The sequence below is a fragment of the Lampris incognitus genome, chromosome 19 (assembly GCF_029633865.1).
Source record: "Lampris incognitus isolate fLamInc1 chromosome 19, fLamInc1.hap2, whole genome shotgun sequence".
Taxonomy (NCBI): Eukaryota; Metazoa; Chordata; class Actinopteri; order Lampriformes; family Lampridae; genus Lampris; species Lampris incognitus.
This window is the reverse complement of record NC_079229.1, coordinates 9,326,224-9,347,736: the sequence shown is the minus strand read 5'-3', so window position 1 is coordinate 9,347,736 and position 21,513 is coordinate 9,326,224. Positions and strand designations below refer to the sequence as shown.

The window sequence follows — 21,513 nt, the reverse complement described above, 5'->3', positions numbered from 1 at the left end:
CAGGCGCCTCGTCCAACCAGAGGAGGCGCTAGTGCAGCGACCAGGACACATACCCACATCCGGCTTCCCACCCACAGACACAGCCAATGGTGTCTGAAGGGACGCCCAACCAAGCCGGAGGTAACACAGGGATTCGAACCAGCAATCCCCGTGTTGGTAGGCAACGGAATAGACTGCTACACTTCCTGGATGCCCCTAATTTTAGCTGTTTTAAGAAATTTTACAATACTTTATTTTCAATCTTAACTTTTACACTTACACGAACATTACTTAGTGCATAATATAATATTATGTAATATAAAATCGTAAAAAAAGAAAAATGTGTTCAAATTGAGCAGGCAGAAAACACACACACACACACACTTACATAATCCGAGGTATGTCACTGACAGCAACTGTCCCGTCGTTCATCCCACCCTCTCCTTCCTCATCCTCACTGCTGTGGGATTCCTCACTGGATGACGAGTAGTCCGTCACTTTGACAGGCGGGCGGTTCGTCTCCTCTCCTTGCCGGAGCTCCCTGAGCTCTTTGGCCAGGGCTGTCAGGTCCTTGAGGTCAGAGAGGTCACAGCAGGTCAACGACATGTTCAGGATGTGTGCGGAGACTAACACGGACCTGCCCGTGTGTCTGCAAGTCACATTTATTTAACTAGCATCTCTTTCTGGTACAACAGGAATGCAAAACTTAACACACTGGCTGCTGTAACAATGAATGTTAAGTCAAAATGCTGATATATGAAAAATAACTTGGCAGATAAAAGTGATCCCGATTCTTGTGGAAAACCTTCCCGAGTTGTCTTGGGAGGAGGACGTCGCATCGTAAACACAGCACATAAAATCTATTTTTTAAAAGGTTTGCGATGCGGTGAAGACAAAGTGAGAGAATCACACAGTGCCTGCGGATGTCTCTTTGTTTGACATGACAGTTACTGCACTCTACAAATCACAAATAGCACAGTGGTGCTCTTGTACTATTAACCTACAGTGGCTCGTAGCAACTGCATTGGGATGCCCATTAGAATGACTGTAGAAGGGGACGAGACAGGGTGGTTGGTTGATTGATAATAGCTGTGATGGCATGGGAGAGCACGCCACCTACGGATATTTTTTGGAGGCAGCAGTTACAATATAGATTTGTGTCTACCTACAGGCATTTTAGAGCATCCATCCAATCCCTTATCTGAACCGCTTATCCTGCTCTCAGGGTCACAGGGATGCTGGAGCCTATCCCAGCAGTCATTGGGCAGCAGGTGAGGAGACACCATGGACAGGCCGCCAGGCCATCACAACCCCCCCCCACACACACACACACACACACATTTCTAATGTCATATTTCATTAATTCCCAACATTTTCCAAAATCGTTAGTTAAATTTGCCTGTCTCCAATATTTAACAATTATTTTTTTGGATTTCATTTTTAAATTGGTTATTTTGTAATAATGTTTTATTGAGTATCCAGTAATCTCTATTAGAAATATGTCTGATCGATCCCATATTGCCCTTGATTGTAACAGCTTTGTGAACTGTGATAACTATGGGTTGTGTTAGCACTGAATCCACGTCATCCTCCATGTCTGAGGAGACCCACCAGAAATCTGTACGGGATTGTTGCGATCTGACCTTATAACCCCAGGTGTATTTTTTTGGTTTAAATATCTATTTTCCACTGCATGGTACTGGCTCGACTCAACTCAACTCTACTCACATTTTTGGTTTTCCATTGGGCAAAAGTCAGGGATAGTACCTGGTTCCAGGTATTTTATTTTATTTTTTTGGGTACCACCTCCGTCGAGGTTCCAAGCTGAGCTGATACTAAAAGGTGACATGAAAATACCACTTTAAATAAATAAATAAAATACATATAAATATATTTATGTTTATCTATATTTTTTTAAATATGAATAAAATCTTATAAGATAAATAAAAATATTTAGATTTAAATATAAATAAAAATTGATAAATAAATTTAAACAAAAATATAAATAAAATCTAACCACTGACTGGTTGGAGAGAAATTGAACAGCTCCGTTTATAACCAGGAAATGCCAAAGCGAGTCTTATAAAACTTGTATTATAGTTGATAATCTTTCCATCAGTCAATCAAGTTGTATTTTATATAGCGCTTTTCTAACTGCAAGAGCCACTCAAAGCGCATTACGATTAATAAAAATCACAATTTAATTAATTAATTTACAAATTAATTTGTAATTAATAGTAATTTAATAATACAACGTAATAGTAATAGTAGTAATTTGTAATAGTAATTTTTAATAAATTAACAAATTAATTTACAAGTAATTAATTAATTGACAAATTATTTGTTGTCAGCGAATCTCTTACTTACACTAATATTGTTCATATGAAGCACACATTTAGAGTTGGTCTTGTTGGTTTTTTTTTTTTTTTTTTAAATAAAACACTCGTGTGGGGTGCTGGTAGACAAGGGAAGAAAAACTAGTCAACATACCCACAAATGACCAGCGGGGCTTTGCCATGAGGGGATACTATCTGCAGTGGGAAACGAAATCCCATAAAGTAAAGCGAGTTGAGCCGAATAGAGTTGAGTTGAGCTAGTACCATGCAGTGGAAAAGGAGCATACGTCTCCAGATGTCAATGAGGTCCCATTCCCTTCAACCAGTTTTGTGGGGAGGAGACTTTAATACGGTGACGGATGGAAAACATCTTAGAGCACTGAATTGTAATCACCACATGTCATCACACGCACAGTGACAGCATGCAGATCGATCACCAATGGTGACGTGAATAATATGAGATTCCAGAGTACATAGATGATGCCACAAATGAGTCTCACAGTAATGCTTAGAGACATCTATGGTTTAAGCTACTAAGCCTGGCAAAGGAGTTTTCAGGCTTTCCTTGTGTGAGTCAGCAGCCCCGACGAAAGGCGAGAACTCATTCCATCATTTTGGGGCGAGAGAAAGTGAGAGAACAGTCCTGATACCTGAGCTCAGCCCTTTTAAAATGGATAAAGTAGACAGCGGCTCTGCAGAACTAGAATGAACTTGGCAAGCAGGAGTGCACATGTTAATATGGATTTGCAGGTAAATCGGTATGGCAACAAGATTTTGAACTTAATCCAGGACGCACCTGGGAACCAGTGTAAGGATAAAGATTTCAGTCTGTTACCTCTGCTATCTAGTTCATTCTTTATTTTAAGATCTTTACTCTCACATTAACTGTGCAGCGTAAATAAAATCATTGTCATTCATTCACTCGTTCATTCATTCCCTTTTCGACCAGTTCAGGGTCGTGGAGGGCGAGAGCCTATCCCAGCAAATATTGGGCAGAATGCCAGAAGAACAGCCGTCGGTAGGTTACAGGTTCATCGTAGAGCGCACGCGTGCACGCACACACGCACACACTTCACTAATACTCCAATTTATACCGTTTGTTATTTCTAACAACAGGCTATTTAGAGTCTCCACTTCACTCACCATGCACCTTTGGGCTCATGCAAACACAGGGAATTATTCATAGTATTCTACTAATAGTAGTAATACTCGTACAGTTGTAGTATTCTTTAAAACTGTGTAAAATGTTCTCCAAACGTGAAGGACACCTCATGGGATTTGGTAATCAACAACAGATGTAAAGAGTGAGGATTAAGTGAAAACACTCGTGTACTTCAGTCGGCTTCAAGGTCTTGTATAAATGGCTGTGTCACAGAAAATCCCTGTGGCTAGGGCAGGATGGACCTGAATTTGAAAACTGTACAAATTGGTTTGGGGAGGAGTAAGAAGGTGCAGGGGGAGGAAGTGCTGTCAAACTACACATCCCACCATGCATCACTGCAGTAGGGTCAACGACCAAGGGTTACAGTTCAAGAGACATGGCTTCTGAATTCCCTCTCTGGGGCATTCCACGGTTATGGGTTAGGAAGAGGAGGGGTTCTCAAATGTTTTCCTATCACACACCTCCAAACGCCACAGATTAGACCACAGACCCCCCCCCCTCCCCCCATGTGATCGTTTTTTTTGGCCCTGGGAAATCCATGCTAGATTTGGTGTTGACGTTGATGGAGTTTTTTAATTGTTTTAACTGTTTTGAATGGGTGCATGGGGTATTCCACTCTGTACAAGGAATAAATTCCAGCGAATCAAGCCAATTAATCCTAATTTTAGTGGCGAGCTCCTGAGAGGAGCGGGACCCTGGACCACACTTTGAGAACCACTGGGCCAGAGGCCCGAGGACAGGGAGCATGCACGTGAGAGGGATTATGCAGATTTCAGTGTGCATGTGAGGATGAGGAGGGAGAGAGGGAGGAAGACTCAGGCAGCCTTACCAGCTCCTCCTGATGACAGAGAGATGGTGAGATGGGGCGAGAGAGAGAGAGAGAGAGTGTACAAGGCAGTGAACAATGAGAGCAAAATGATCGAACAAGATACAAAAAAGAAATGAAAACCTATCCGTGAGAGAAAGAGATCCTATGATGAGCGCTAAGAACAAAGCCATCCAATGAACAACAGCCACATCACTACTCGGGGGAGGAGCTACATAAAACAGCATCTAGTCAGAGAGAAAAAGGGAGAGATGGAAAAGAGGGGGACACATGGGGGAAAAATGTTCAATGGGTGGCTTAATAAATTGATTCCAATTTTATTAAATGTCAAAATTCCACACCAGTACCACAGCTTTAAGCTGCAATGTGTAACATCCCTGCTTTCATTAAGTATACAACTTGTAAATCTCAGCAGTGTCCACAGTATTTTGATTTACAGTTGTTTCATCTTCATCACGGAAAGATGGTCAGCATTCAGGTAAAAATTATGCATTGCACCTTTAATTTCTTTGCTCATTTAGACAATCTGTCTCTTTTTAAGACTGTGTGCTGATGGTGGCCAGGCAATGTCAGCCTCACTGTAGAGCTTCAGACGGTTCTTTACAACATCAAGTCTCACAGTACGCTACATGTTTTGAAGAGCCCAAGACTACATAGACTAGACAGTCATTTGTACTGGGGGAGAAAAGATACAACTATTTTTTTTTCAGAGACCCTTCAAGCCAGCAATTCCCAAACAGGACCAGGGAGTCAGGTGGATTTTTCAAGACTTTTCAAAACTGGCTAAGAACCCCAGAGTAAAGGTGGGAGAAAGTACAAGCAGGAGAGAGAGAGAGAGAGAGAGAGAGAGAGAGAGAGAGAGAGAGAGAGAGAGAGAGAGAGAGAGAGAGAGAGAGAGAGAGATCATTCATTGGAGGAGAGATGGGTCAGAGAAAAGGGGATGAAGGAGGAGAAATGTCACTAACCTCATCTACAGCTTTCTTATAGCTCTGAAGGAGGATGGAGAGAGCGAGAAGAGATGGAGAGAAGCAGGGCAGGAATACAAAATGGAGAGAATAAAAGATGCGGAGGTGATGTGAGATGAAAGGAGAGGAGAGATGAGGGGAATGAAAATAACATGGTTAGTTTGGAGAGGAAAAATAACAGCGGCCGGATACAATTTGGCACTCAAGTGTGTTTGCTTGTGTCAATGGTAGTGTAGATGTCTGTGTGTGTCAGGAAGTTGTAATTTCCTGTCAATTTCAGTGAGTTTCATAGTCTACAGTGGTTGTGTTTGTATGCCTACGCACACATTTGTGTGTGTTTATGTTTGTGTGCGTGTGTGTGTGTGTGTGTGCATGTTTCCATGTGTCAAGATGAATGCAAGAAAACTTACTGCAGGTCTGCTTGGTCGTGTCACCTCTCTGGTGTCATCTTTGGTCTCCTGAGAAGCTGCCATACTCCCTTCATTCTTACTCGCTAAATTACCTTCTCACACACACACACACACACACACACACACACACACACACACACACACACACACACACACACAGCAACGTCAACTCATTGAATTACCTCACTAGAGAAATGATAATACGTAACAAATGAACACTACCGTCACACTAGACAGAGAGAGAGAGAGAGAGAGCGAGCAGGAGAGAGAGAGAGAGTGACGGGGTTTGAGAGAGATGTGGAAGGCAAGAAAGAAAAATCGGAAAAAAAATTAGTTTTCTTTTTGGTTGTGTGTATACGTGTATATCTGTGTGTGTGTTTAGTGTGTATATTTGATGATGACGATGATTTGTATATGCAATGATCAGCCAAAACATTAAAACCACCTGAGGACACTGCCATCAGGGAATACCGTTGCCATGAAGGGGTGCACTTGGCCTGCAACAATGTTCAGGTAGGTGGTATGTGCCAAAGTAACATCCACATGAATGCCAGGACCCGAGGTTTCCCAGCAGAACATTGCCCAGACAGAATCACACTGCCTCCACTGAATTGACTTCTTCCCATAGTGCATCCTGGTGCCATGTCTTCCCCAGGTAAACAACGCACACGCACCTGGCCATTCACATGATGTAAAAGAAAACATGATTCATCAGACCAGGCGACCTTCTTCCATTGCTTCATGGTCCAGTTCTGATGCTCATGTGCCCATTGTAGGCGGTTTCAGCGGTGGACAGGGGTCATCATGGGCACTCTGACCGATCTGCAGCTACACAGCCCCACACACAGCAAGCTGTGATGCACTGTGTGTTCTGGCACCTGTCCATCATAGCAAGCGTTAACTATTTCAGCAATATGGGCTACAGTAGCTCTTCTGTGGGATCGGACCAGACGGGCTAGCCTTCACTCCCCACGCACATCACTGAGCCTTGGGCACCTGTTACCGGTTCACCGGTTGTCCTTCCTTGGACCACTTTTGGTAGGTACTGACCACTGCATATCAGGAACACCCCACAAGACCTGCTGTTTTGGAGATGTTCTGACCCAGTCATCTAGCCATCACTGTCAAAGTCACTCAGATCCTTACACCTGCCCATTTTTCCTGCTTCCAACACATCAACTTCAAGAACTGACTGTTCACTTGCTGCCTAATATATCCCACCCCTTGACAGGTGCCACTGTAATGAGATAATCACTGTTATTCACAGACCTGTCAGTGGTTTTAATGTTTTGGCTGATCAGTCTATGTGCTAGTATGGGTATGTATGCATGTGTGTGTGCATTTGTAGTTACGTGTATGTATGTATATGTATGGATGTGTGTGTGTTAATGTGTATGGGTGTGTGTTTGTGTGTATACCCCGTTCATTGGATCCTCCCTGGGAACTGGGTGTACTGGAGCTGGAGGAGCTGCCACTGCTCGTCCTCTTCAGGGGCGTATCCATGAGGACGGGCCGCAGGTCAGGGTTGCTGTGGCAACACACATAAACACAGCAACGGCTCTTAATGCCAGACGGGGAGCTGGGTCATCATACTGAAACTGAATCGCACCAACTTCATACAACTCCATACCTCTCTGGGTGTGTGTTTATGTATTTGTGTGACTGTTTGTTAGTATTTCTATCTTTGTTTGTGTATGCAGAAGCTGTCGCATTTACTGACACAAATATGAGTGTGTGATTATGTACATGTGTGTGTGTTTTTTCTCCTCAGTTGTACTTGGCCAATTACCCCACTCTTCCACCCCCTCTGCTGATCCGATACACGTGGAGTCACCAGTCGCTTCTTTTCACCTGACATTGAGGGTTTTGTCAGGGGATATCCCCCTCAGTTCCCCCTCCCCCCTGAACAGACGCCCCGACCGACCAGAGGAGGTGCTAGTGCAGCGACCAGGACACATACCCACATCCGGCTTCCCACCCGCAGACTCGGCCAATTGTGTCTGCAGGGAACACAACCAAGCCGGAGGTAACATGGGGACTCGAACTGGCGAGCCCCGTGTTGGTTGGCAACGGAATAGACTACTATGCTACCCAGATGCCCCTGATTATTGTTAGTTTGTGTGTATCTGTGTTCGTTATCATATGGTGCTCCCGTCCCAGTTATTAACACATACGTATATTAACTATTGTTTGTCCTGCTCAGGGTTACGGGGATGCTGGAGCAGGTGGGGAGACACCCTGGTTAGGCCGCCAGTCCATCACAGGGCCAACACACACACACACCGCATCCCCTCACATCCCCGCGACCCTGAGCAGGATAAGCGGTTTGGATAATGGATGGCTGGATGGATGGATATTAGCGTTTGTGATTGAGCATGTACATTTTTGTTGTTGTTATTTCCCTCTTTTTCTCCCCAATTGTACCCCTCCAATTATCCCACTCTTCCGAGCCATCCTGCTTGCTGTCCCACCTTCTCTGCCGATCCGGGGAGGGCCGCAGACTACCACATGCTTCCTCCGATACATGTGGAGTCACCAGCCACTGCTTTTCACCTGACAGTGAGGAGTTTGGCCAGGGGGACGTAGCGCTAGTGCAGCAACCAGGACACATACCCACATCCGGCTTCCCACCCACAGACATGGCCAATTGTGTCTGTAGGGATGCCCGACCAAGCCGGGGGTAACACGGGGATTCGAACTGGCGATCTCTGTGTTGGTGCATGTGAATTTGTGTGTGCGCGTGTGTGTAAATACCTTGCTCGTATGTGGTGTGCTCCTTGGCGGAGTCCCAGTCCCGGTCCATTACCGGGGGAGTTCTTCCTGACCAGAGCAGGGGAGATGGAGGTCGTCCTCTGAGGAACCTGAATGACCCATAACACAGCATGCTTTAAAATCACATGAAGCACATGAAGCATCTTTACACAGACACATATCCAGACCCCGATTTTATAGTGATTCTCTGAGAGAGATCCCCGATTGGAGAGGATCCTTTAATACAACTTTACTAGACAGGACAGGAAAGGAAAGAGAAATGTGGCGGCAAAGAAAAGAGGGGAAGACATGCAAGAGGGCCAAACGACAATCAACAATCACACAAAAGCACTGAACTGATTAAGAGACTCATAAGTCTGATTTTAAGGACAATGGGGTAACTAATTACCCTTAAATTATTTTCTACAGCCAGCAAAAAGCTCGTAATATTTCATTTAGCCTGCCTGATTTGTTGGAAAGGGCTTTTGCAGCATGTCATCATCAGTGAATATCCGTTTCTTTACAATTATTCATGGGATCGATTCTGGTCTACCCAAGACCTTCCTGTCCACATCTACTCTTTGAAACCGTTGCGTTAACTGAGCTCCTTTTTGTTCATATATATATATATATATATATATATATATATATATATATATATATATATATATATATATATGTATGTATAGCTTCTTCTTCTTCTTTCAGCTTGTTCCGTGTTTCGCAGGGGTCGTCACAGCAGATTTGATAGTTTCCATTGGGGCCGTGTGCCAATGGCGGTCTTGTCAATCCGCATAATGATTTGGCAAAATTTTACATCGGATGCCCTTCCTGACACAACCACTAACCCTATGGACGGGGGCACAGGTAAAGTGCTGGATGCCATGCCACGCCTGTCGCCATACATTTATATTATTTCATAAAGCTAAACATCTCATGCAGAGCTTTGGTACAGGCAATTTTGCTGCTACGAGCAGCAAAAAAAAAAAACTGGTGTTGATGCAAGTTGCACTTTTCCTTAGGGTCAGCATTATGTCAGAGTCTGCTGGGGCTCAGTAATCTGTCATTATTATCATTTATCGTCTTTTAGTGGCATTACATCGGGTTGATAGAAAACTCGGCATTTGGTGGGTTTTGGAAAGGGACTGAATTAAGATTCAAATTCAAGAACTACACACGAAAAAACTGAAAAATCAAATTCAAGCAAACATGCCGGCGGTCCACTACAGCGAGTGTCGCGGTCTGACAGTCAGCAGTTGTGTGCCAGCATTTGTGACTGACTGATGATTCAATTAGTCCACGAGACAATGTCTGTGACAGTTATGTAAAGAGTATCACTGTCATTGGCATGATTCATAAAGATAATAATCATAATAACACCTAAGAAAGCAAAAACACACCCACACATTCAGGTGCATGCATAAGAACACCCACACACAAACACAAACATCTGCACACGGGGAAGAAGACACAGGGCGCGGCGTCACGCCTCATGCAGAGACCTTGGGAGGCGTGTCGTCGTCCGGTCGCAGCCAGGAGCTGCGGTCCAGCTTGTCGAGGGGGGGTGCCAGGCGGGGGAGGGGCGGTGGGGGAGGGGTGTCAGAGGTGGGGTCAGAGTTCTGCCGGGGCATGGGGGGCCGGGAGGGGGAGGACACGCCGTGGGGATCGTACAGAGACTGGGAGCCCGACAGACCGTGGGTCCTCACCTGTACCAGGTGGGCCATCTGGGCACACATGCATACACATGCGCACCCACACCCACACCCACACCCACACACACACACACCCAAGGAGCCCAGAGGCCATGAGGTAGATCCAAGTTGGAGGACCGGTGTTGGTTGAGGTGTCAGGGATTGGGTCACAAAGTGCATTCAAGGTCAAGGTGCAGGATCAGGTCAGCCCGGGTCAGAACAGAGTCAGAACCGGAGCGGATCGGAGCAGGAAAAGATGCAGGATGTAGGAGCCAGCAGGAGGAGGAGGAGGGTGGAGGGTGGAGCAGGAATAGAAGAGGAGAGAGGAGGAGACATTTTTAAGGTGAGAAACAGTCCGAGACGTGAGCAAGCACAGACAGACACACACACAACAGCGTGCATGTGTACAGTATACATTTCCACATGAACACACGTGCACACACACCAACATGAATACCCCCTCACACAAAAAAACACACATACATGAATGTGTGTGTATAATACATTCCCATACAAACACTTACAGAAAGTGAAACACACACCTGTGGTTCTACGGAGCGGTGCATGGGGGGGGTCCTGGCCTGCTGGATGCCTCCGCTGCTGAAGGACTCAGAGCGGGGGGGCAGCGAGGGGTCAGAGATCCGGTTGGCCACTTTATGCTGCAACACAAAGGTCTGTTTATTCGTCTGTTCATCTTGGAACACGCACACACACACGCACATGCGCGCGCACACAAATTGCATCCTAAGTGCATGTTTTGAGTGAGTGTGTGTTGACAACAATGTGTTTGTCTGTGTTTATTTGCAGGGTTTAACTTATTCTATTTCGATATGCTTTATATTAGACGTTTTTTTACGAAATTTTAAATCCAGCAGGAATTTTTCCTTTTCTGGAATTTTCTCCCTTTTTTCTCCCCAGTTGTACTTGGCCAACTACCCCACTCTTCCGAGCCGTCCTGGTCGCTGCTCCACCCCCTCTGCCGATCCGGGGGGGGGGGGGCTGCAGACTACCACATGCCTCCTCCGATACATGTGGAGCCACCAGCCGCTTCTTTTCACCTGACAGTGAGGAGTTTCGCCAGGGGGACGTAGCGCGTGGCAGGATCACACTATTCCCCCCCCAGTTCCCCATCCCCCATGAACAGGAGTCCCAACCGACCAGAGGAGGCGCTAGTGCAGCAACCAGGACACATACCCACGTCCGGCTTCCCACCTGCAGACACGGCCAACTGTGCCTGTAGGGACGCCCGACCAAGCTGGAGGTAACACGGGGATTCGAACTGGCGATACCCACGTTGGTAGGCAACGGCATTGCCTGCCATGCCACCCAGATGCCCCCAAGTTATTTTTTAACAAATGCTGGATGTTTCACTTGAACTTTATCAGTGTAAGTGTGTATTTGTCTATCTGTCTTTCTGTGTGCAAGTGCTTGATTTTTTGTGTGTGACCATGTGTGCCCGCGTGTTTGTGCTCTTGTGTGTACGTGCATGTTTGTTTGTGAGTGTGTGTGCGTGCAATGGGTGGATTCCCTTATGCACAGCTTCATGGAAAAACCTGAATTATATGATAAGGGCAGACCTACATGTGCAGTGTGTTTCTCTTGTGTGCATCTGTGGGAGTGTCTAAATGCATGGCAACTTTGTGTGTATGTGTGTGTGTGTGTGTGTGTATGTATATGTGTGTGTGTCTCCTAAGGGAGGCACAATGAGAGATGTAAACAGCTGCCGTTGGCCTACATCATTCCACTAGTGACCAACAGAGGGCAGTCTAGAGATCTGCCTTAAATATGCCTTAGTACAGTGGTTCTCAACTCAGTTCTCAGGGAAACCCAGTACTGCCAGTTTTGTTTTTGGACCCCCCCTTTCTCCCCCCAATTGTATCCGGTCAATTACCTCACTCGTCTGAGCCATCCCGGTCGCTGCTCCACCCCCTCTGCAGACTACCACATGCCTCCTCCCATACATGTGGAGTCGCCAGCTGCTTCTTTACACCTGACAGTGAGGAGTTTCGCAAGGGGGACGTAGCGCGTGGGAGGATCACGCTATTCCCCCCCAGTTCCCCCTCCCCCCTGAACAGGCGCCCTGACCGACCAGAGGAGGCACTAGTGCAGCGACCAGGGCACACACCTACATCTGGCTTCCCATCTGCAGACACGTCCAATTGTGTTTGTAAGGACACTCGACCAAGCCGGAGGTAACACGGGGATTCGAACCGGAGATCCCCGTGTTGGTAGGCAATGGAATAGACCGCCACGCTACCCGGACGCTGGTTTTCTCTTCTACCAGAATGTTCATCACATTCATCTGTTGTCAGGATCTCCAGCCATCTAATCACAACAGGTAAGTGTGATTAAGCCCCTGGTGGAACAGAAAGCAAGCAGTAGAGGAGGTCCACGAGGACTGGGTTGAGTGTGTTGGTGTGTGTGTATGTACCAGTGAGTGTGTATTTGTGTACAAGAAGGAGTGTTTACATGTGAGTGTGTACTTTTACACAGCTTGGGTTTAGAATAAAACTAGCACAGACCAGCTCTGACTTCAAATGTGGACCTTTAACCTGTATTTGGTCAAACTAACAACCAAAGAAAGAAAGAGAGAAATTAACTTTAGCAGATCTCTTCTTTCTTTACTTTTCCCTTTTTGACCTATTGAAATATGCTTGGAGGTGGCTATGTGTCACTTGATTTCACAACCGAAATTACTAAATTAATATCTTTTATCTGAAAAAATGTCACATTTCATATATCATTCAACATCATCATCAGATGTGATCATCATCAGATCATCAGATGATCATCAGATGATCATCAGATGATCATCAGATGATCCGATTATCATCAATCAGCTGTGGCGACCCCTAATTGGAGCAGCTGAAAGTAGTAGTAGTAGCAGTAGTAGCTAAATCATTCAACAGTAAAAAATAAACCATCTCTGGACCCAGTGGGTTGTTCCAACTAGGGTGACCAAATGTTAACAGTCCAAATGCATTATGGGAGATAATGTGGGACAGAATTATAGGGTCCTCTCTCTATGGGTTGCCAACACAAAAAGGTGTAAACCTTTGATATAATCAGGCTTAAGAGACACGTCTATGCAGTTACACTCTGGCCCACTAGTTGGCACATGTCAATGTATAATATGCTTGAATAGCACCTATTGTGCTACACAAAATAAAAAGTTACAAACAAGATCAACGGTAAATAATGAGCCGGGGTTGTAACAGTTGATTTACGACCAATCAAAGTCTGGGACATGAGATAGCGGAGACATCTAAACAGGAAGTAGAGAGATGAACACAATAAAAATGGATTGTGTCCTGTTTAAATGGAGAAACGTGTACTTTTGTTATTATCATCTCAATATGGGGACGTAGGACAAAGGGCAAAAATGCTGTGCAGGACAACATAAAGTGGGACGTCTGGTCACCCTAGTTAGACCTAAACAGTTCCAGGACCAGAGCCGGAAGCCGTCTGGAATGGAGGTGAATGATTCCAGAACATTCCAGACATCATTCCATGACTTCCGAATGGAGAGTGTCAGCGGTTCCTTAAAGAGCAGCAGCGAAGGTCATTAGTTTGAAACTTGGAAAGAAGGAGAGAATTACACGTTTTTAAAATCCGGAGGGAGAAGCCGGGACTACACATCAAAACAGACGGCAGATATGAAGAGTTCGTCTCTGAAATGTAATGACTACGCACTGTGGGGGAAAATAAATCCTCTTATGAGGTTTCCTGTCATAAAAGCACAGAGAATCCCGATGTGTTCACTACCATCGCTGGTCCTCTGCTCCACCACGACTCAACTGAACACGTCTGCTCAGTATCATTCACTCATCTCCATGTTGCTTGTTCAGGGATACAGTTTGTTTTATCTCATTAAGTCCCAATTATCTGAAACGGTTTAATCATTTCATTTAGGAAAAAAACTCTTCATGTATGACCGTCTGTATGCCCGTGATGTCTAGAGAGAGAAAGAGAGAGCGAGAGAGAGGCAGAGAAAGGTTGCAGTGCGACCTGGAGGTGAGAGAGAGAGAGAGATCAATTGATGAGTGGTTAGTGTCCACAAGCAGGAAATTAAATCCTGACAAAGTTTCTCAGAGCAAGGCAGCGAACCCCAAACCGTTCAGCCACCGTAAATCACTCTTGATCAAGGCACCAGCTACAGGATTGAAAAAGAAAAAAAAAACCCGGGAGGAGAGAAAGAGAAGACACTACAGCATGACAAAGTACCAGAGGGAATCCTTCCACCTGCCAGAATTAGTGAGCTGAGAGAGAGAGAGAGAGAGAGAGAGAGAGAGAGAGAGAGAGAGAGAGAGAGAGAGAGAGAGAGAGAGAGAGAGAGAGTACTAATGAATGGGAAACCAAAAGCGAGGGAGATAAAGGAAAAGAAAACATTGGGCAGTAAGAGGGGAGGGATGCTCCATATCTCCCCCGACTGACCCGGCGTCCTGGGCTCCGTCCCCTGGAGTCCGAGCTCTTCGCGGGACTCCGCCTGCGCATGACGACTGGCTGAGAGGAGTCGAGGGCGGGGTTAGGGTTGGGGGCACAGATCACACGGATTCGAGGGACAATGACTTGGTCCGAACGGCGGAAACTATGCCTGGAGGGACTGCCATGGGCGGGGTAGGAAGGGGGGCGGGGCCGAGGTTTGTAACCAGGAAGTCGGAGGAGGTTGGACAGCATGGGGTCTCGCGGGAGGTTGAAGGAGTGGTGCTTCTTGGGGGGGATGCGAGGCGAGTTGCTCTGGGCTCGACGCATCACCTGGAGAGCAAGGTGTTTACAACCAGCAAACGTTAAAGGCCACAGTACAAACAGTGCTGACAAATCAAACACACATGAACACCCAATACTTATTTAGTGGAAGAGGTTCATTCCAAAATGCTGTTCATTCAGTTTAGACAAAACTCAATTACTTAAAGTTTACTGGCATACAAAAGTTAATCCTGCTCTTATCATGATAAACGAAGGTAGTCTTAAGGTGGCCCAGGAATCATTTAATTGGCAGTTTTGTTTTTGTTTTTCCAAACACCTCATTTTGGAATGAATCTAGCACATTGAAACATCACATGGGAAAAAATTGAATTATTTCATTACTGCACCTAAAACACAAAAAAAGACATTTTTTTTAATTAAATAAACAGAAGAAAACGAGTGTCTCTGAATTCCTCAGACGGGGCGGGCAGATAAAAGGGCAGGTCCCTTAACACACACAACTCACACACACCGTTAGTTTCTCCAGTCCCACCGGCCAACAACGCAGTGTGTGTGTGTGTGTGTGTGTGTGTTTAAAAGCTCCATCCTTCCATGTGGTTTAGGGACGTCGTTGTCAGAGGTCTTGTAGTTGGTCCGTGTGTGCGTTTCTGTGTTTGCTTGTGTGATTTACGGACATGCTATTCTGTGATTCAGTGGGTGTGTGCTTGTTTGCACACACATACCTCTCTGTCCGACTATGTTTGCACACGCTCGCCTTGGTTTCTATGCACACACAAGTTTGGCTGTAACCAAGGTCGGCTTCCTTGTGATCGTGTGTGTGTGTGTGTGTGTGTGTGCGCGCGTGAGTGTGTTCCCTTCTTTCCAGGCAAAATAAATAAATATACAAATCAGGGCAATGCGTCCTCAATGCATCTTGGGTGCATGCATACCTGTACTTAAGAGCTGTCTATTTGTGATAGGATCAACCATGATGCATTTTAATGCCAGGTGTGAACAGACCTTCAGTCATTCAGAGATCAGTCACTTCTCTCTGTTGTGACTGAGCTGTCCGACTTCATTATTACTCACATCTATCCACCATTTTTTTACGTTAACCCTCGAGTGTACATATAGCCTTAGCAGGAGTATATGTCGTAGTAGTAATAGTAATACAAGTAGTAGTAGTTTTATTGGTAGTGGTGATGTGAGTATAGAGGTTTCCATATGCTTCAAATGAACTAGTTTGTATGACGTCTCGTCACACAAACTTCTATCCCATTTACACACCTAAGCCAGCCACCTCAGTAGGCGTAGACTTTAAAATGTCGGCTTTGGAAAGTTCGAATGCACTACGCCCCAATCCAAACATCTGAAAAGAGCTTTCCGACATCATGAAATCACATGATGTTCCAAACACCCTTACTGCCAGTGTCATTATCTGCATCTTTACAAGTACTAGTCCCCCCCCCTTTTTTTCTCCCCAATTGTACTTGGCCAATTAACCCCCTCTTCCAAGCCATCCAGGTTGCTGCTCCACCCCCTCTGCCAATCCGGGGAGGGCTGCAGACTACCACATTCCTCCTCCGATACATGTGGAGTCGCCAGCCGCTTCTTTTCACCTGACAGTGAGGAGTTTCACCAGAGGGACGTAGCGTGTGGGAGGGTCACGCTATTCCCCCCAGTTCCCCCTCTCCCACGAACAGGCGCCCCGACCGAGCAGGACACAAACCCACATCCGGCTTCCCACCTGCAGACACGGCCAATTGTGTCTGTAGGGATGCCCAACCAAGCAGTTCGTAACCCGGGGATTCGAACCGACGATCCCCATGTTGGTAGGCAGCGGAATAGACTGCTATGCTACCTGGATGCCCCACAAGAACCAGTTTTGCTAGCATTCAGTGGTATTGGGTTACCAATATGCTGGGTACCTCTTTGGCCCAGGCAGGCTTGTCGTTGTTGCTGGGGGCCTGGTCTTTGTAGTGGTACAGCTGCTTCTTGTCCTGAGGAGGCCGAGGAGTCTCCTGCTGCTGCTGCTGTTGGAGAGACACCAGGTAGGCTCTCTCCTGCTGCAGCTGTCTCTGGAGCCGCTCAGCCTGCCGCTGTTCCTCTATCTGCTTCCTCTTGTACTCCTGAAAACACACACACATGCAAAGACGTGAAAACAAAGAGATATTTAAGATGAGAAAGAAAATTAAGAAGTCATCGGTTGGGAAGAAAATAGCGGACATACAATAACTGGTATTATTTATCAACCAAGAGCTTAAGACTGCCTTCTATACTTTAAAGCATGTTCTAATCCATGCTGTCAATCATGTTTGGAGGACAGATGCCACTTTTAGACATACCACTTTGCAAGTGAACCTGCAAAATGTCATTGATGAACATAAGAAATGATGACAGACCCAGATGTTCCCCTAAGAAATTCTAGTTACGCCCACATTCTCCCCATTTACGTGTCAATTTAGAGACGCAGCTTTTAAACTGATGTGTCAGAGTGTCACCACCCCATAAGTGTCCTTTTAGTAGAAAGACACAGTATGCAAGCAAATAAAATACCTTAAGTAAGATTTGATTTTGGAAAGCCATTGACTACTTAATATTGAAATTTAAACACCACTGAATAGAATTAAAATATTTTACTTTAATGAACATGTGTCTGACTTTTATTGGTTTTAAATTCACCTCTTTAAAATTCAACTATGAAACATTAAGTCTTGCAATCATCCATCCATCCATCATCCAAACTGCTTATGCTGCTCTCAGGGTCGCAGGATGCTGGAGCCTATCCCTGCAGTCGTTGGTCGGCAGGCGGGGAGACCCCCCTGGACAGGCCGCTATGCCATCACAGCCCCCCCCCCACACACACACACACCTATGGACAATTTAGTACAGCCGATTCACCTGACCTACATGTCTTTGGACTGTGGGAGGAAACCGGAGCACCCAGAGGAAGCCCACGCAGACATGGGCAGAAAATGCAAACTCCACACAGAGGATGACCCCCAAGGTTGGACTACCCCTGGGCTCAAACCCAGGACCTTCTTGCTGTGAAGTGACCGTGCTAACCACTGTGTCACCGTGCTGCCTTCTTGCAATCAGAAAAACTCTACTTCAATGAGGGCTACTGAGGACAGGATAGACAATCAAGCCTGAATGCAATCAAGCTGACTTGTGGCCAATCAGAGCACAGCATGTCAGTCATGTGATCCAAGAAAGAGGAGGGCGACCAGGAAGAATCATGGAGCTCCTCGAAGTGGTTTGTGCTGTTTATATGTGATCAAAAAGTAGACTTGGCATCAATATACTATCAATCAGAAAAATGTTGGCAAGGCACAATAATAAACTGAGCCCTTTTTTTCTGCCAAAACCAATAAATTTGAGATTCATAGTTTTCAGAGTAATACATTTCAAGTGAAATAACTCAGTGGTTTCAATTTCAATATTAAGTTTGTCTTTTAAAAGTAAAATCTTAATGTTAATTATTCCATAACTCTGGGCTATCGTAGATGAGGTGACACGAGACGTTTTATTAAATGTGGGACTGCTAGGGGCGTCTGGGTGGCGTGGCGGTCTATTCCGTTGCCTACCAACACGGGGATAGCCGGTTCGAATCCCTTTTACACCTCCAGCTTGGCCGGGTGTCCCTCCAGACACAGCTGACCGTGTCAGCGGGTGGGAAGCTGGATGTGGGTATGTGTCCTGGTCACTGCACTAGCACCTCCTCTGGTCGGTCGGTCGAGGCGCCTGTTTGTGGGGGAGGGGGAACTGGGGGGAATAGCGTGATCCTCCCACGTGCTATGTCCCCCACTGTCAGGTGAAAAGAAGCGGCTGGCAACTCCACATGTATTGGAGGAGGCATGTGGTAGTCTGCAGCCCTCCCCGGATTGGCAGAGGGGGTGGAGCAGTGACCAGGACGGCTCGGAAGAGTGGGGTAAAGGCCAAATACAACTGGGAGAAAAAGGGAGAAAAAGCCAAAAAATAAAAAATAAAGAAATGTGGGATTGCTTGGGAGGGCCCAGTGACAGTTTGAAAACTTGGGTGACCAGTTTTGACACTTATGAATTCTGGTGTAAGGATGCCAGGTCCAGAATGAGCGATAAAGCAAAAACATAATATCAGGAGGGTTACCTTCTGACTGACATATATGTCACCTGGTTTGCTGTCTGACTGACCGGTTTGTTGGTGTTTGCCAAGCTTGTAAGCAGAGAGGTCAAACATGCATGTGAGGTGATGCGTACATCTGTGTCTGGGTTCTGTACGACAAGGCAGATTCGTGTTTTGTGCAAGTAAATGACACTTGAGGTTATGTGTGATCAATGATCTAAATGACCGGCAGGTTCTGTAACAGCACAGACACTGATAATACTGCCGTCAGACATCTAAAACTGTTGACAAAGACTTCTGTTGCCATTGCTGGGATTTGAGTGTCTGTTTGTGTGTGTATGTGTGTGTGTGTGTGTGTGGGTATATACACTACCGTTCAAAAGTTTGGGATCACCCAAACAATTTTGTGTTTTCCATGAAAAGTCACACTTATTCACCACCATATGTTGTGAAATGAATAGAAAATAGAGTCAAGACATTGACAAGGTTAGAAATAATGATTTGTATTTGAAATAAGATTTTTTTTACATCAAACTTTGCTTTCGTCAAAGAATCCTCCATTTGCAGCAATTACAGCATTGCAGACCTTTGGCATTCTAGCTGTTAATTTGTTGAGGTAATCTGGAGAAATTGCACCCCACGCTTCCAGAAGCAGCTCCCACAAGTTGGATTGGTTGGATGGGCACTTCTTTGAGCAGATTGAGTTTCTGGAGCATCACATTTGTGGGGTCAATTAAACGCTCAAAATGGCCAGAAAAAGAGAACTTTCATCTGAAACTCGACAGTCTATTCTTGTTCTTAGAAATGAAGGCTATTCCATGCGAGAAATTGCTAAGAAATTGAAGATTTCCTACACCGGTGTGTACTACTCCCTTCAGAGGACAGCACAAACAGGCTCTAACCAGAGTAGAAAAAGAAGTGGGAGGCCGCGTTGCACAACTGAGCAAGAAGATAAGTACATTAGAGTCTCTAGTTTGAGAAACAGACGCCTCACAGGTCCCCAACTGGCATCTTCATTAAATAGTACCTGTTAGAGCCTGTTTGTGCTGTCCTCTGAAGGGAGTAGTACACACCGGTGTAGGAAATCTTCAATTTCTTAGCAATTTCTCGCATGGAATAGCCTTCATTTCTAAGAACAAGAATAGACTGTCGAGTTTCAGATGAAAGTTCTCTTTTTCTGGCCATTTTGAGCGTTTAATTGACCCCACAAATGTGATGCTCCAGAAACTCAATCTGCTCAAAGAAGTGCCCATCCAACCAATCCAACTTGTGGGAGCTGCTTCTGGAAGCGTGGGGTGCAATTTCTCCAGATTACCTCAACAAATTAACAGCTAGAATGCCAAAGGTCTGCAATGCTGTAATTGCTGCAAATGGAGGATTCTTTGACGAAAGCAAAGTTTGATGTAAAAAAAATCTTATTTCAAATAAAAATCATTATTTCTAACCTTGTCAATGTCTTGACTCTATTTTCTATTCATTTCACAACATATGGTGGTGAATAAGTGTGACTTTTCATGGAAAACACAAAATTGTTTGGGTGATCCCAAACTTTTGAACGGTAGTGTATATCCATCCATCCATCATCTAAACCACCCATCCTGCTCTCAGGGTCGAGGGGATGCCGGAGCCTATCCAAGCAGTCACTGGGCAGCACCTGGACAGCCATCACAGGGTGGTTTATATATATATATATATATATATATATATATATATATATATGATAGATATAAATGTAAAAGCGTGTGTTTTAGAGTGTGTATGTATGTGTGCGCATGTGTATGTGTGGTTTAATTTGCGTTTATGTGTATGTATTATGCGTGTTCTTTAGTTTGTATTTTTGTGCACGAGAAAGTACATGTATGTTTTAGTTTGTGTGTTTGTACATGTATGTGCATGTACACATGTGTGTGTGTGTGTGTGTGTGTGTGTGTGTGTGTGTGTGTGTGTGTGTGTGTGTAAGGATACCAGAAGTAAGGCCTGCTCCTGCAGGAGCTGTTGCTGTAGAATCTCCAGCTGCCTTTGCTCCTCCTCTAACTGTCTTCGGATATACTCCTAACAAAGCACCGCAGCCGGCCAAAGAGCAGCCAATCAGATGGCAGCAAGACAGGAGAGAGGCAAATCGCAGCCCAGGCAACGAGTGAGGTCGTCAGGACAGGAAGTGGGGAAAAAAAGCCAAGGAAGAAACCAGAAAAACAGAAAGGTTCCACATGAACAGATTAAGGAGGATTTAGTGACAGAGACAAAAAGAAGTAGGAATTACGTGAGCGACAGAGAAGAAATGCAAAGAAAGGGGAGGAGATAGAGTTGCTGGTTAACAGTAAGTAAAGATAAGCATGTGGGAAGATAAAGAATTTCTCATCTGAAAGATACAGCATAGCGCTGAAAGAAGGTCTTGCAGTGTGGGCTAAAAATAAGTCATTATGAGTGCCCCCTACCTTCCTTGTTGGATAAGCCTGGATACGTGGTGTTGATGTTCTGCTAAAATATACTATCGTCACTGTATGTGCAGTTCTCGCTTTCTTTTAAAGAGCAAGTCTAACTCAGCGCCAGAGTGTGACACTATTGCTGTGATCCACACAACTCGGGAATCGAGATTTTCCGAC

The 21,513-nt window shown here is 45.3% G+C and overlaps 1 protein-coding gene across 1 annotated transcript in view; it reads right to left on the bottom strand.

The window, feature by feature from the left end:
* The window catches only part of tnikb (TRAF2 and NCK interacting kinase b), a 117,161-nt gene that overhangs the window by 16,963 nt on the left and 78,685 nt on the right, over positions 1-21,513 (bottom strand). The window contains exons 14-22 of the mRNA XM_056299595.1: positions 20,876-20,962; positions 16,735-16,935; positions 14,555-14,875; positions 10,663-10,779; positions 9,932-10,153; positions 8,433-8,539; positions 7,097-7,206; positions 5,679-5,770; positions 368-549 (exon numbers count right to left, since the gene is read on the bottom strand). Of these exons, the coding sequence (XP_056155570.1) occupies positions 368-549; positions 5,679-5,770; positions 7,097-7,206; positions 8,433-8,539; positions 9,932-10,153; positions 10,663-10,779; positions 14,555-14,875; positions 16,735-16,935; positions 20,876-20,962 (1,439 nt within the window). The remainder of the gene's footprint in view (positions 1-367; positions 550-5,678; positions 5,771-7,096; positions 7,207-8,432; positions 8,540-9,931; positions 10,154-10,662; positions 10,780-14,554; positions 14,876-16,734; positions 16,936-20,875; positions 20,963-21,513) is intronic.